At 72.1% G+C, this 12,765-nt stretch overlaps 2 protein-coding genes across 2 annotated transcripts; one reads left to right on the plus strand and one right to left on the minus strand.

Annotated features, from left to right (window-relative positions):
• The first annotated feature begins 1,477 nt into the window (after positions 1 to 1,477).
• BAIAP3 (BAI1 associated protein 3) lies at positions 1,478 to 9,728 on the plus strand. The gene is made up of 33 exons (XM_058285553.2): positions 1,478 to 1,606; positions 1,783 to 1,870; positions 1,993 to 2,073; positions 2,401 to 2,508; positions 2,983 to 3,042; positions 3,152 to 3,218; positions 3,298 to 3,499; positions 3,700 to 3,744; positions 3,819 to 3,896; positions 3,975 to 4,077; positions 4,296 to 4,403; positions 4,485 to 4,580; positions 4,671 to 4,771; positions 4,852 to 4,972; positions 5,192 to 5,316; positions 5,410 to 5,500; positions 5,679 to 5,735; positions 5,984 to 6,081; positions 6,167 to 6,218; positions 6,318 to 6,448; positions 6,594 to 6,717; positions 6,793 to 6,936; positions 7,028 to 7,108; positions 7,189 to 7,362; positions 7,535 to 7,603; positions 7,689 to 7,768; positions 7,837 to 7,945; positions 8,259 to 8,330; positions 8,510 to 8,590; positions 8,738 to 8,858; positions 8,954 to 9,077; positions 9,162 to 9,367; positions 9,448 to 9,728. Exons 1-33 carry the CDS (start codon positions 1,479 to 1,481, stop codon positions 9,549 to 9,551), a joined length of 3,429 nt encoding a protein of 1,142 aa, XP_058141536.1. The 5' UTR covers position 1,478; the 3' UTR covers positions 9,552 to 9,728.
• A 641-nt stretch (positions 9,729 to 10,369) lies between these two features.
• On the minus strand, positions 10,370 to 12,740 carry TSR3 (TSR3 ribosome maturation factor). Its single transcript, XM_012528229.4, has 6 exons — positions 12,590 to 12,740; positions 12,294 to 12,507; positions 11,883 to 12,076; positions 11,239 to 11,412; positions 11,084 to 11,147; positions 10,370 to 10,790 (listed from the first exon to the last, which is right to left on the minus strand). The coding sequence occupies exons 1-6, from the start codon at positions 12,675 to 12,677 to the stop codon at positions 10,571 to 10,573; spliced, it is 954 nt and encodes a 317-aa protein (XP_012383683.1). The 5' UTR covers positions 12,678 to 12,740; the 3' UTR covers positions 10,370 to 10,570.
• Between the last annotated feature and the right edge of the window lie 25 nt (positions 12,741 to 12,765).

Consider the following 12,765-nt stretch of genomic DNA (forward strand, 5'->3'; position numbering starts at 1 on the left):
TTGGGGGGGGCAGCCTCTTCCACTCAGCTGGAGAGGGGAAGGGGGGGGCCTGTGACGCCCGTCCCCCTGGGAGCCACACGGCTGGCTGGGGGTGCGACAGGTTCCAGAAGCTTCCTGCCTAGCCTGCTGACCCCCCATCTTTGGGGGGGTGTCTCGCGGGGGGGGGCACTGACGGACGTGAAGGAGGTGGGGCCTCATCCAGGGCCGCTCCTGGGGTGAAGAGCCGCGCGCCCCTCGCCCACTTCCCGGCCCAGCTCTCGGCTCCAGCCAGGTCAGACCCCACGAGGCTCGCCAGGCCGGGAGCCGCGGGGGGGCGGGGTGCCCAGGCCACCGGGAGGACGGGCGGCGGGCGGGCTGCTGGCTCCGGCGCGTTGGGGGGCCCGGCCAGACGGTTCCCACCTTGAGGAGTCAGAGGACCAGGGCCCCAAGAGGGCCAACTGCGGCTCCAGGTGGGGGGAGCCGAGCGTGGGGCCAGGCTGGGGTCCGCACCTGGCCGCGGGGGCGCCTGGCGGAGCGCCAGGCTGGAGGCTGTGGCTCCTGGGATCTGCGGGGACCCTGCGCCCGGAGCGCTGCGGGCTGAGGAGCCAGCCTTGCCCCCTGGCCCGGGCAGGCCAGGACCCGGCGACGCGGCCGGAGAGAGGGCACAGCCCCGGGCCCGCCTCCTTGGACAGGACGGTCACCCCTTGTTCCCAGGCGCCGGCGGCTGGGGTCCCTTCTCTGTCCCCCACTCCCTAGGGCTGCGGACTTCCTGGGCCAAGCCAGGTGCTGCCTCCACGGTGCCTTCGTGCCGTTGCCATGGCAGCCCAAGGGGGGAGAAATGGAGGGAGCTGAGCAGGGCTGTCCCCCCACCTCCCACCGGCGGCGAGGGGTGCCAGCCCCGCCCCACTTGCACTGTCCCCCCACCGGGGACTGTGAAGCCACCCATGATGACTGGGTCCCCGTGGCCCTTCCCCCTGTGCTGCCTGCAGAGGTGGCCTGTGTCCCCCGCAAGCCCTGGGCCGGCCCAGACCCCAGGGTGGGCTGTGGCCCACAGCACAGACCTGGTGGGGGGGGGCGTCTGAGCCCTGGGCAGCAGGGGCGGGGCGTGCAGGCACACACGCCCTTCCCTCACGGTCCCCACTGCCCCTTGCTGCCCCCGCCCCGGCTGGCGCTGCCCTCCCCTTTGCCCCGCGTCCCACGGGCTCCCCCTCTTTGCCAGCAGAGGCACAGAGACTTAGGGAGCTGAAGCGGGCCTTGCCCCCCCGGGCAGGTGTGGGTGGCCCCCCAGCCTCTGCCGGGCCCAGAGCTGCTGCCGTCCCTCCTGCTGCCCGCGGGCGCGGCTTGCTCCGTCCCTGCCCCGATGGCCCCCTCGTCCGCCCAGGCGGGGGGGGGGGGGGGGGGGGGGGCGCTTCACGGCTCGGCGGGGCGGGGGGCAAGGCCACACAAGGAGCGAGGGGCTGGGGGCGCGGCCTGCAGCCTGCCCTCCCCGCAGGGGCGCCATGGCCACGCTGCTCGGCGTCAAGAGCAGCGTGCTCAAGCAGGTGCAGGCGCGCCCGCCCTTCCGCCGCAGGCCCGACGAGGCGGACAGCTCGGGGGCCGGCGCCCAGGGGCCCCCCGCGCAAGCCTGGTGCGTGCCCGGCGGGCCCCCCTTTCCTCGCGGCGGGACCCAGGCGACGGGACGGCCGGGGGGGGGGGGGCGAGTCCCGGGGGGCCGAGCCGCAGACCCCGGCCAGGGGCGCACCGCGGCTCCCGCGCCCGGCCCCTCCGCGCGTGGCGCGCGCTGAGCCGTGAGCCTCCCCGCAGGAAGCCCGGGGACGGCGTGGCGTTCTTCCAGGAGCTGCGCCGCGTCCTGAAGAAGAGTGAGGGCCGCCAGCGCCCGCCCCGCCCCGAGGTGCGCCGCCCCGCTCCCCGCAGGCGCAGCCCCGCACCCCGCCCGCCCTCAGCCGCAGGAGGGGGCGGGCAGCCCGCAGGCGCGGAGGAGCCCCCCGGAGACGCCCCGCGCCCTCCTTGCAGGTCCTCCTACGCAGCGGCTCGCCGGCCCCCGCGGAGCCCGTGGACCCCAACCGCGGCCCAAGCGCCCTGACCCCGGAGGAGGTGACGGGGCCTCAGGGCTCCGGCCCTGGGAACGGCTCTAGCCGGGGAGGCGGGGTGGGGGGAGCGGGGGGGCGGGGCCTCCCAGGGGAAGTGACGACATTGCAGGGATCAGGTGTGAGGAGCAGCTGCCAGGTGGCCCTGCGGCCTGGCAGGTGCAAAGGCCCTGGGGCAGGGAGTGAGCTGGACCAGTGGGAGTAACTGCAGTGACCTGGGGCTGGACACGCCAGGAGCGGGGACACAGGAGCCTGAAACCTGCTGCTATGGCCACGGCGCGGGGGCTGTGGGAGGCTGGGGGTGGCCGTGGAGGCTCAGGGTTGGCTCTCGCAGGTGGAGATGCTCTACGAGGAGGCCTTGTACACCGTCCTCCACCGCGCGGGGACCCTGGGCCCTGAGCAGGTGGACGATGAGGAGGCCCTGCTGGCCTACCTCAGCCAGGTGAGCCCCGCCCCCAGCCACCTGTGCTGGCCCCACGACACTTGCACGTGACCCCACACGTGGACAGACACACAGCACAGGGAGACACGCGGGCTGATGCACGTGGAGGCGGGCAGGCTGATGGACACGCTCGACACCTGGACAACAACGGGCACTCAGGTGGTCACACAGGCGACACCCAGAGAAGGGGAGACAGGACAGAGAGATGGACCGAAACGCAGACGCAAGACAGACGTGCAGGACAGACAGATGTGGGCAGAGCCCTGTCTTCACCTGTGCGTGCTCTGAACTCCCCTGCGGGAACAGGGCGAGACCGCCACCACCCAGTGCCCAGCCCCGCACGTGCACACGGGCTGCCCCTCGGCCCAGGGCCTCTGCGTGCATCTGCACACCCGCCCCCCCCCAGACCCTCCAGCTGCTCTTTCCAGCCCCGCCTAGGCTCACCTGGGCCTCACACCTGCCCGCCCTCCCCAGGTGTTTGGCGCCAGCCCTGAGGAGCACGCGGAGGCCATCGAGGGCATCAGGAAGGCCAGGGTGAGGCCACAGACCCGGCCGGGCCCCCGTCAGCCGCCCTGCTGGGCCTTGGGGCGGTGGGGGAGCCGGTGGCCCCAGGGACGCCCGCGCTGAGCCCCTCCACCCGCAGGCCCCCAAGTATGCTCTGAAAGTGTCCGTCATGAGCGCCAAGAACCTACTGGCCAAAGACCCTAACGGTGAGCAGGGCCCGGCCGGGACCGGGGCCGGGGGGAGGGGCAGGCGCGGGCGGCAGCTGCGTGACCGGCCGTGCCCCAGGCTTGAGCGACCCGTACTGCGTGCTGGGCATCCTGCCGGCCTCGGGCGCCCCGCGGGAGCCGGGCGAGCGGAAGGAGCAGCGCTTCGGCTTCCGGAAGGGCAGCAAGCGCGGTGGCCGGGACCCGCTGCCCGCCAAGTGCATCCAGGTCACCGAGGTCAAGAGCAGCACCCTGAACCCCGTGTGGAAGGAGCACTTCCTGTTGTAAGGGCCCTCGCCACATGGGCGCGGCGGGCTCTCAGGGGCCGGGGGGACGGGACAGCTCACAGCTGACCCTGGTCTCGTGGCCTGCCAAAGGGATACTGGGGCAGGGCTGGTCCCGAGGGGGAAACTGAGGCTCGGGGAGGGGGGCCGGCGGTGCATGGCCGTCGGGCTTCCGTGCCTCACGCCCTGTCCGTCCCCAGCGAGATCGAGGACGTTGGCGCCGACCAGCTGCACCTGGACATCTGGTATGGCGGGGCCCGTGGGGGGCGCGGCTCCGGGGTGGGGGCTCTGGGCAGCCAGGTTCTCGCCCTGTGCCCAGGGACCACGACGAGGACGTGTCCCTGGTGGAGGCCTGCAGGAAGCTGAATGAGGTCATCGGCCTGAAGGGCGTGGGCAGGTAGGGGTGAGGGCCCAGCCCCGGGCGCCCCCAGGCCTCACGTGGGACCCCGGCTAACGCCCACCCACCGCGCCCCAGGTACTTCAAGCAGATCGTGAAGTCGGCCCGTGCGAACGGGACGGCCGGGCCCACCGACGACCACACTGACGACTTCCTCGGGTGCCTCAACATACCCGTCCGCGTGAGTGGGCCAGCGGAACGCATGCTGCGGTCTCAGGGCTGTCCCGGCCCTCCCTGAGCTGCGGGCCCCGGTGGGTGGGAGGGGCTGCCCCGTCGCCTGCGCCCGGCCCGTGCTTGCGTGGGAAGCCGGGGGCCGAACCCCCTGCCCACGGCCCCACGAGAGCCCGGGGACAGGGAGCGGGGACGCGGCGCGGGCCTGACCGCCACGCTCGCCCCCAGGAGGTGCCCGTGGCAGGCGTCGACCGCTGGTTCAAGCTGGAGCCGCGCTCGAGCGCCTCGCGCGTGCAGGGGGACTGCCACCTGGTTCTCAGGCTCATCACCACGCAGGTGGGGGCGCCCCACGAGCCTCCCACGAACCCCCCACTCCCCGCGCGGGGCGCCCCGTGACCGGCCAGGTCTGCGTTGCAGAGGGCCACGGGCATGGGCCAGCGTGGGCGCTGCGGCTTCCTGTCCTACCTGCAGCTCCTCGGCCACCTGCTGCAGTTCGAACACTGCGCCCGGGAGGTAGCGGGGCCGGCGGAGGGCACATGGGGAGCGGGGGCTGGCGGAGGGGGTGTCCTGCCCCCACCCACCGCCCCCACCCCCTCTTTCCAGCCCGACTCCAGCTGGTGCGGGGAGCTCAGCGGGCCGGCTGCCACCCTCCTGTGTCTGCACGGCGCCCAGGGCGACCTGTCGCCCCTGCAGCTGGCGGCGCTGTGAGTGGGTGCTGCGGGTGGGCGGGCAGGCAGGGGCCCCCAGGCTGGCCCCAGCCACCCTGACCCAAGCCATTCCGCAGGCACTGGCAGGTCAGCAGTCGCCACCATCAGGCCTGCAGCCTGGACTACGGCTACCTGCTTGGGCTGCTGGGGGACCTGCAGGCGCACTGGGAGGAGGGGGCCGTGCTGCCCCGGGAGCAGGTGGGCACCGGCAGGCCGGAGGCAAGTCCCCACCCGAGGGCACAGTGTCCCCGGGGCGGGACGAGGAGGGGGCAGCGGCAGCCCGGAGGCCCCCGGGGCTGTGCGTGCTGGGAGGGGTGCTGAGGGGGAAGGAGGGGCGGCTGGGGGTTCCTCGGGGTGGAGGCGGGGCGGGTGTGGCCCCCCGAGGCCGGTCCCCAGTGGCAAGGCCCCCGCCCGCAGGAGGAGAGCCTGGCCCACAGTTTCTCCGCCTTCTCCGAGTTCGGCCTGCGACTCCTGCGCCAGCTCCGAGACTACTTTCCGGCCACCAACAGCAGCGCCATCCACCACCTGGAGCTGCTGCTCAAGTGGGTGCTGCCGCCAGCGTGGGCGCGAGCCGGGTGGGGGGTGGCGAGGCCGGGTGGGCGCAGACGCCGGCTAGTGGGAGCCTCTCGCCCCAGGTGTCTCGGCAAGCTGCAGCAGTTCCAGCCCTGCTTTGAGGTCCGCCCCTTCCAGACAGAGCTCGATGTGGATGTCGCCGCGGCCCTGAAGGTACATGGGGTGGCCTGCCCCGGCTGACCGCCCCCCGCCTCGCCCAGCTGGCCCCGCCAGCCCCTGCCCCGCTCCCTCCAGCTGGTTCTGGACCAGCTGTCCCCAGGCACCTGGCACCGACCCCGGCCTGCCTGGTGTCTCTCTCCCGACACGCTGTCCCGGGCGGCGTCTGCTGCAGAGAGGCAACCGCGACTGGTTCAACGGGCTCCTGAGCACCAAGAGTCCTCGCGAGCAGGTGCAGCTCTGGGAGAGTGTGGCTGTGTGCAGGGGACGGCGCGGGGGGCTGTGGTCGTGGCAGCTGTGATGGGCGAGTGGCCGTGGCCAGCGTGGCCGAGGTTGCGTGGCTGTGGGCAGGTGGTGGTCACGGCTGGATGGCCGTGAGTGGGAGCGGCCGTGGGCGGAGCAGCTCCACTGGGGCGGTGGGCCGTGACCGTGGGCAGCGCGTGGGGACGCGAGGTCAGGACGAGCAGACCGTCCCCGCAGCCCGCGCCGCAGCGCCTCTCGGGGCTCATCGAGCTGGCGGACACCGTCTATGAGGACTTGCAGTCTTGCTACGGCGTCTACGCCGGCCTGTTCCACAGGTGGGAGCCTGGGCTCTTCTCCTCCCTTGGGGCACTGGGGGGCTGCTGGGAACCCCGGCACGTGGCTAAGGCACGCCCTTTGCAGCATCCTCGGGGTCGACCTCTTCGCGCTCACCTTCCGGCAGCTAGAGCGTCTGGTGAGAGGCTCCTGGCCTGGCTGCCTGCGGGGCGTGGGGCGCGGGGAGGGGCGCGGCGCGGGGGGGACAGCCGGGCTCCCGTGTCGCTGCTCCCGGCAGGTGGCCGAGGAGGCATGGGTGCTAACGGAGGAGCTGAGCCCCAGCCTGACCCCGGAGGCGGCCGCGGGGCTGCTCGAGCTCTACCTGACTCTGGCCGACACGGGGCGCTTCTGGAGCAGCACCCCGGGCTGGTGGGTGCCCCCTCCAGGCAGGCCCCGCCCTGGGACAAGGCCCCCGGGGGGAAGGCTCTCCCAGGCAGCCTGTTAGGCCGGGAACCGGGTGCTCGCTGCCCCACGGTGCCCGGGACAAGCGCGCTCTAGTCGGCCTTCCCCACAGCGCCGGCCGCTCCCCGGCCCTGGCTGGCATCCATGCCCCGTTCCTGCCGGCCGTGAAGTTCTGGCTGCAGGTGCTGCGGGGCGAGGCCAAGGTGCGGCTTCAGGGAGCCGTGGACGTGGACACGGTATGTGGGTGTCCCCCCCCCGGGAGCCAGGGCTTGTCCCGGGCCCCCAGCGACCCAGGCCTCCTCCGTCTCCAGCTGGAACCCGTGGACGCCTGCTCCAAACACAGCAGCTCTGCGGCCACCGCGGGCCTCTGCTTCGGTCACATCCAGGAGCTCTGGGCCCACCTGGCGTGGCCAGACCCCACCCAGGCCCAAGAGCTGGGTACCCGGCTCAGCCAGGTGCATCTGCTGGGGAGGTTGGGGGGGACGGGTGGAGAGGGGTGGAAGGGCCAGGTGGCCACAGCTGCCGCCTCCCCGCCTCCCACCCCAGGATGTGTCTGAGGTCACACTCTTCTACGCCGAGCTGCTGCGCAAGAAGGCAGAAGCCCGGCCCGGGGCTGTGACCGAGGCGGTGAGCTGGGCGGCGGGCGGCAGGCGGGGGGGCCACCGCAGGGACCCCTGGTTCATCCGTGCCTCTGGCTACACCCCCAGCTCTGCGTGGTTCTCAACAATGTGGAGCTTGTGCGCACGGCGGCCGGGCAGGCGCTGCGGGGCCTGGCGGTGCCCGAGGGCGCCGTCCCTCGCCCCTTGCTCAGCTGCTCCCAGGCTCTGGAGGAGGACCTGCAGCGCGACGCCTGCACCGTGACCGCACACCTGACCTCCCAGGTGCGTGGGGTGGTGGGCCAGGGCCTGGGCCCTGGGGGTGCTGGGCCGGGAGTGGGGGGCCCTGATGGGGTCCCGGGCATGGGGGTGCTGGGCTGGGAGGGGGCCCTGGACAGGGCCTCTGGGCCATGGGAGCCTGCCCCTGGCTGGCTAATGTGCCAAGCACTCCCCGCAGATGGTGGGCGACATCAGGAAGTACGTGCAGCACGTCAGCCTGTCTCCGGACTCCATTCACAACGAGGAGGTGAGTGCGGGGCCGGCCGGGGCAGCGGGGCAGGGCAGCAGGGCGGTGCCCGGCTCAGGGCGGCCCTGAAGACCCCTGCCCGCAGGCCGCGGCCCCGCTCCTCAAGTTCCTGGATGAGAGGCTGGCCCTGCTGAACGCCTCCCTGGCCAAGGAGAATCTGAGCAGGTGCGGCCTGGGGGTACGGCGGGCGGGGGCAGCAGGCACGGGGCGGTCCCAGACGCCGGTCCCCGCAGGGTGCTGGAGGCCCTCTGGGAGCTGCTCCTGCAGGCCATTCTGCAGGCGCTGGGCGCGCAGCACGACGCCTCCGCTGACTTCTTCGGCCGCTTCCACTTCACGCTGGAGGTAGGCGCCAGCCGCCCCGACTGCCCGCCCGGAAGGCGCCTGCCACAGGCTCGCCCGGGCACCACTTGGTCCCCAACAGCCCCCTGCGTCAGCAGCACCTGGCCCACCTGTTAAGACAGGTGTGGCCTCAGGCCCACACCTTCCCCAGCTCCCGGGGAGGGTCGGATGTGCCTCAGGTGTGAGAACAGGGCCCTGCCCAGGGCCACCAAGGTCCCCACGGGGCCGCTCAAGGCTCCCCTGAGGGGCCGAGGCCGCACCTGACCGGGACCTGGTCGAGCCAGCGCCCTGACGTCTCCCGCGCTCCCTGCCCCAGGCCCTGGTAAACTTCTTCCACGCTGAAGGCCAGGGCCTGCCCCTGGAGAGCCTGAGGGACGGCAGCTACAAGGTGAGGCCCAGGGGACTGCTGAGTGGAGGGGGCGGGTGTGCACCCCCAAGGACCCAGTACCCCCTGCGCTGGCTGCGGAACACCTGCCCGCCCATTTCCGCGTGCATGAGTCGGAACGCGGCCGGGCGGGCCCCCCAGGCAACCTCGAGGGCCCCGACGACCCTCCCCCGCCCCCGCAGAGGCTGGAGGAGGAGCTGCGCCTGCACAGGTGCTCCACTCGGGAGTGCATAGAGCAATTCTACCTGGATAAGCTGAAGCAGGTAAGGGCGCCAGGCTGGACCAGCGCCCGGCCCGCCCCGGGAGCCCCAGCCCCGCTCTCAGCCCCGCCCCTACCCCCCCCCTCCCGCTCAGCCCCGCCCCTGGCCTCGCGCTCAGCCCCGCGCTCAGCCCCGCCCCTGGCTCCGCAGCGCACCCTGGAGCAGCCGCGGTTCGGGCGCCTGAGCGTGCGGTGCTACTACGAGGCTGCGGAGCAGCGGCTGGCGGTGGAGGTGCTGCGCGCCGCGGACCTGCTACCTCTCGACGCCAACGGTGAGCGCGGGGCGGGCGCGGGGGCGGCAGGGAGGTGGGGGACACGGCGCGAGGCGTGGGGCGGTGCGGCGGGGGCTGACGGCCGCCCCCCCCAGGTCTGAGCGACCCGTTCGTGATCGTGGAGCTGGGCCCGCCGCACGTCTTCCCGCTGGCCCGCAGCCAGAGGACGCAGGTCAAGGCGCGCACCCTGCAGCCCGTGTTCGACGAGCTCTTCCACTTGTGAGTCCGCCCCGCGCCCCCCGGCCCCGCGCCCCCTGGCCCCGCCCCCCGGCCCCGCGCCCCCTGACGCCCGCGCGCCCGCAGCTCCGTGCCCGCCGAGGCCTGCCGCCGCCGCGCCGCCTGCGCGCTCTTCACGGTCATGGACCACGACTGGCTGTCCGCCAACGACTTCGCGGGCGAGGCGGCCCTCGGCCTGGCCGGCGTCGTCGGCGTCGCCCGCGGCCCGGCGGGAGGGGGCGCCAGGGCCGGGCCGCCCGTCACCCTGCACCTGCGCCGGCCTCGAGCCCAGGGTGAGTGCGCGCGGCGCGGGCGGCGGCGGCGCGGGGCGGAGGGGGGCCCCGGGCGTGCTGACGGTGCCGCCTCCCCGCAGTGCGCTCGGCGCTGCGGATGCTGGAGGGCCGCACCGGCCGGGAGGCGCAGGACTTCGTCAAGAAGCTAAAGGAGCTGGAGAAGTGCATGGAGGCGGACGCCTGAGCCCCGCCCGCCAAGCACGCGCAGGGGTGGGCCCGAGGCTTCCGTCTGTGCTCCTGGCGTTGGTTTGGTGACCTCCGTGAACCAGCCTGGGCCCATGAGCCCCCCATCCCCCACCTGGACAGACTGGACGGCACCTGGACGGCAGCCGTCCCACTGCAGGCAGACAGGCCAGCTCAGGTGCGCTCCCGCCCCACCCCCACCCCTCCCCCAAGGCCCTGAAGCAGCGCTTTGGCCCCGGGGGACAAAGGCCCGGGTGGAGGCGGGACAAAGGCCCGGGTGGAGGCGGTGTTTGTTTTGCTGCAGCTGGGGGTGGGGTGCTCCAGGGAGCTGCGGGTAGATGCCAAGGATGTGCTCGACACCCTGCAATAAACCAGTGTCCCCTGCCCCCCCAAAAATGGCCTATCCCCATGTCAGGTGTGCCAGGGTGGGGGGACCCCACTTTAGAGGGCAAGGCCTCACGAGGCAGACAGGAAGACTTAGGGTGAAAGGTTGGACAGGCCCAGCTGGGCCGGAAGCAGCTCCTGGGCCCCGGGTGGAGGGGCAGGTGAGCATTCCCGTGTCCCCACCACACGGGCGTGGGGCCTGGCTCCGGACTCCCCTGCCCAGCTGGCGCTCTGCGAGGCCCGGGAGAGCACCGCTGGAGGCGCTGTGAGGCTAAGATGTCACCGGGAGCTGGTGGGCCACCCTGAGGGGCTCCCTGTCCCCGGGCCAGCAGCCCAGCCTCTCCTTTCAGAGGCGGCCCCCGCCCTGGACACGGGCACCTGCGCTCACCCCACAGCCCCGAGACCGGGCGCGCAGGAACACTCTCACACGCGGGCCTCCTTGACCCCCAGCTTCATTGAGAGGGCTCCAAGGCGGGACCCAGAGCGAGCCGGGGCCAGAGCGCCGGGAGAGAAGCAGAGTCCAGTGCTGCTGGCAGCTGAGGGCCGAGACCGCCAGGCCCGTCTGTGTCCCTCACGTCCACTGCCTCTCCAGATTTCCTCATCCCGCAGCTTCAATAACGTACACGCGGGCACCCCTCAGTCTCTCGGCCGTCTCGCGATTCCTTTCCAAACCTCGCTTGGTGCACTAGCCGCTGCCCCTTTGCCCTCGTCCTCTTGGGGGCTGCTGCTGCCACTTCCTCTGTCCTCGGTGGAAGGCTCCTGCTCCTCAGACTCGTCCTGGCCGCTGTTGTCACTGTCGTCCTGGCCGCTGTTGTCACTGTCGTCCTGGCTGCTGTCATCGCTGTCTGTGGACAATCTGGGACAGTCGGGGAGTTCCCTAAAGGTCTCATCCCTTCCCAGCCCCAGGCGACCCTCCCGAGCACGTTCACCCCCAAAAGCATCCATTAAAAATCACAAAGGAAGCCCACAAGACGAGTATCAAAGTCTCATTCCAAAGCCCTGCAATGGGACTTCCGCTTTCCCGTGCCCGAGGTCAGAAAACCATGACAGTGTTGTGTAGGACAGGGACCCCCCACCACAGCAGGGCCGAGGCCAGAGGCGAGGAGAGCCCAGGTCTGGGATCACGGAATCGGGACGCCATAGACCTACCGGGTGCAGCCCACCGGCCTGTTGGGGTTGGCAAACTCCCGCCCTGAGTCCACGTCAAAAGGATCTGAATCAAGGGAATGGGGAGGAAAGAGCCCCGAGTGAGCCAGAGCCGAGCACGTCCCAGCGGCGGCAGGCAGGGCCCCCCCAGGGCTCACCGATGTCCTCCTCGGGGCGCTCCTTGGCACTGGCCAGGAACTCCTTCTCGGCCTGGAGCACCTGCTCCGGGCCGCTGCAGGCTGCGTACGTGTCCAGGAGCTGGCGGTTCAGGTCCAGGAAGCCCTTGCCCCACTTAAACTTCCCCAGCAAAAGGGCAGCTAGGTCTGGAAAGCCTGATGGGACAGGAGACCCGAGGGTGTCGCTGACCCCTCTCCCAAGGCCAGATGACCCAGTGGAGTCCCAGGTAACCAGGATGTCCTGTTCAAACACCGGGTTCAGTCCAGCCGGCCCACACCCGATCTCTAGCTTCTTGCCTCTGTCCCTGCTCAGAAGCACCCTGGGTCCCTTTCCTTTCCTGAGAAACAACGTCCCCCTAAGCTGGTCTCTATGTTACACGGAGCCTCCCATCTTTGGACCACGAATTCTCCGAGGACGAGTCAACAGATGAGGAGGACTCTCGGGGAGCTGCTGCCTGGCAGTAAGGCACCGAACCCGAGCGCTGGCGCGGCCAGCTGGTCCACTTCGCCGCCGCCTCTGCCCTTCGCGGAGAGGCCTTTGAGTGGAGTAGGGGTTGGAAACCTGCCTATCAGCTTCACTGTGCACCCTCTCGTGGTCCTCCTGGGGCCCAGCCCCCAACACTCACCCACGATGCAGAAGGTAGCACCGAAAGCCTCCACACAGGACAGTTTGCAGGGCCGGCCATAGTTCACAGGGTTGGCAGCCACCAAGTAGGGCAGCAGCCGTACATGGCCACCCCGCATCTTCCCAAAGGGCGTCTCGTCCAGTTTGGCCCAGGAGCAGTCGATGACGGCGACCCCTAACTGTGCCACCAGCTGTCTGCCAAAATGAGCACAAGACTAGGTTCTCAGGGCCAGCACCCCAGGGGAGGGACGTCCCCAGAGACTGGCCTCATTGGGCACGAAAGAACATTATCCCCTAAAGCCACAAACACTCCAGAGCCGTGGGTAAGCTGCTGGGGCTCACTGGGCGGCTGGTTCAGGGCAGATGGGCCGGGCAGAGCCCTGCGCCGAGCCCTGGCGCGCCCCGCGCCTACCTGTCTGCCGGCGACACGTACTGGGCGCCCGCGGGGCTGAGCACCAGGCCGCCGAACCTGTGGCCCAGGCGCAGGCAGCGCACCAGGCCCAGGCGGGCCAGCTTGCGGCCCGTGCAGCGCCGGGGGTCGCAGTGGCCCAGCTCCCACATGGCCAGCGGGCAGGGGAGCCCCGCCGGGCCCGAGCCGCCCTGGTCCTCGGCCGCCTCCACGGACGCTGCACGGGGAGAGAGAAGAGGACGGACCTCGGCGCGGGCTCCCCGGCCCCCGCCGCGCTCTCCGCATCGCGCCCCACTCACCGCGCAGCGCGGCGCCCACCTCCCCGGCGAAGGCCTCCAGGGGGCGGCCCGGGGGGCGCCGAGCGCGCAACGCCTTCCTGCGGCCCATGGCGGGGACCCCGGGCGCGCCCCTCCGCTGCTCGCGGGGACACGTGCGGCTCTGCGCAGGCGCCGGGCGCCACTTCCGGCCCGCGCGG

Source organism: Dasypus novemcinctus, chromosome 23, assembly GCF_030445035.2.
Source record: "Dasypus novemcinctus isolate mDasNov1 chromosome 23, mDasNov1.1.hap2, whole genome shotgun sequence".
In the NCBI taxonomy this organism is placed as follows: Eukaryota; Metazoa; Chordata; class Mammalia; order Cingulata; family Dasypodidae; genus Dasypus; species Dasypus novemcinctus.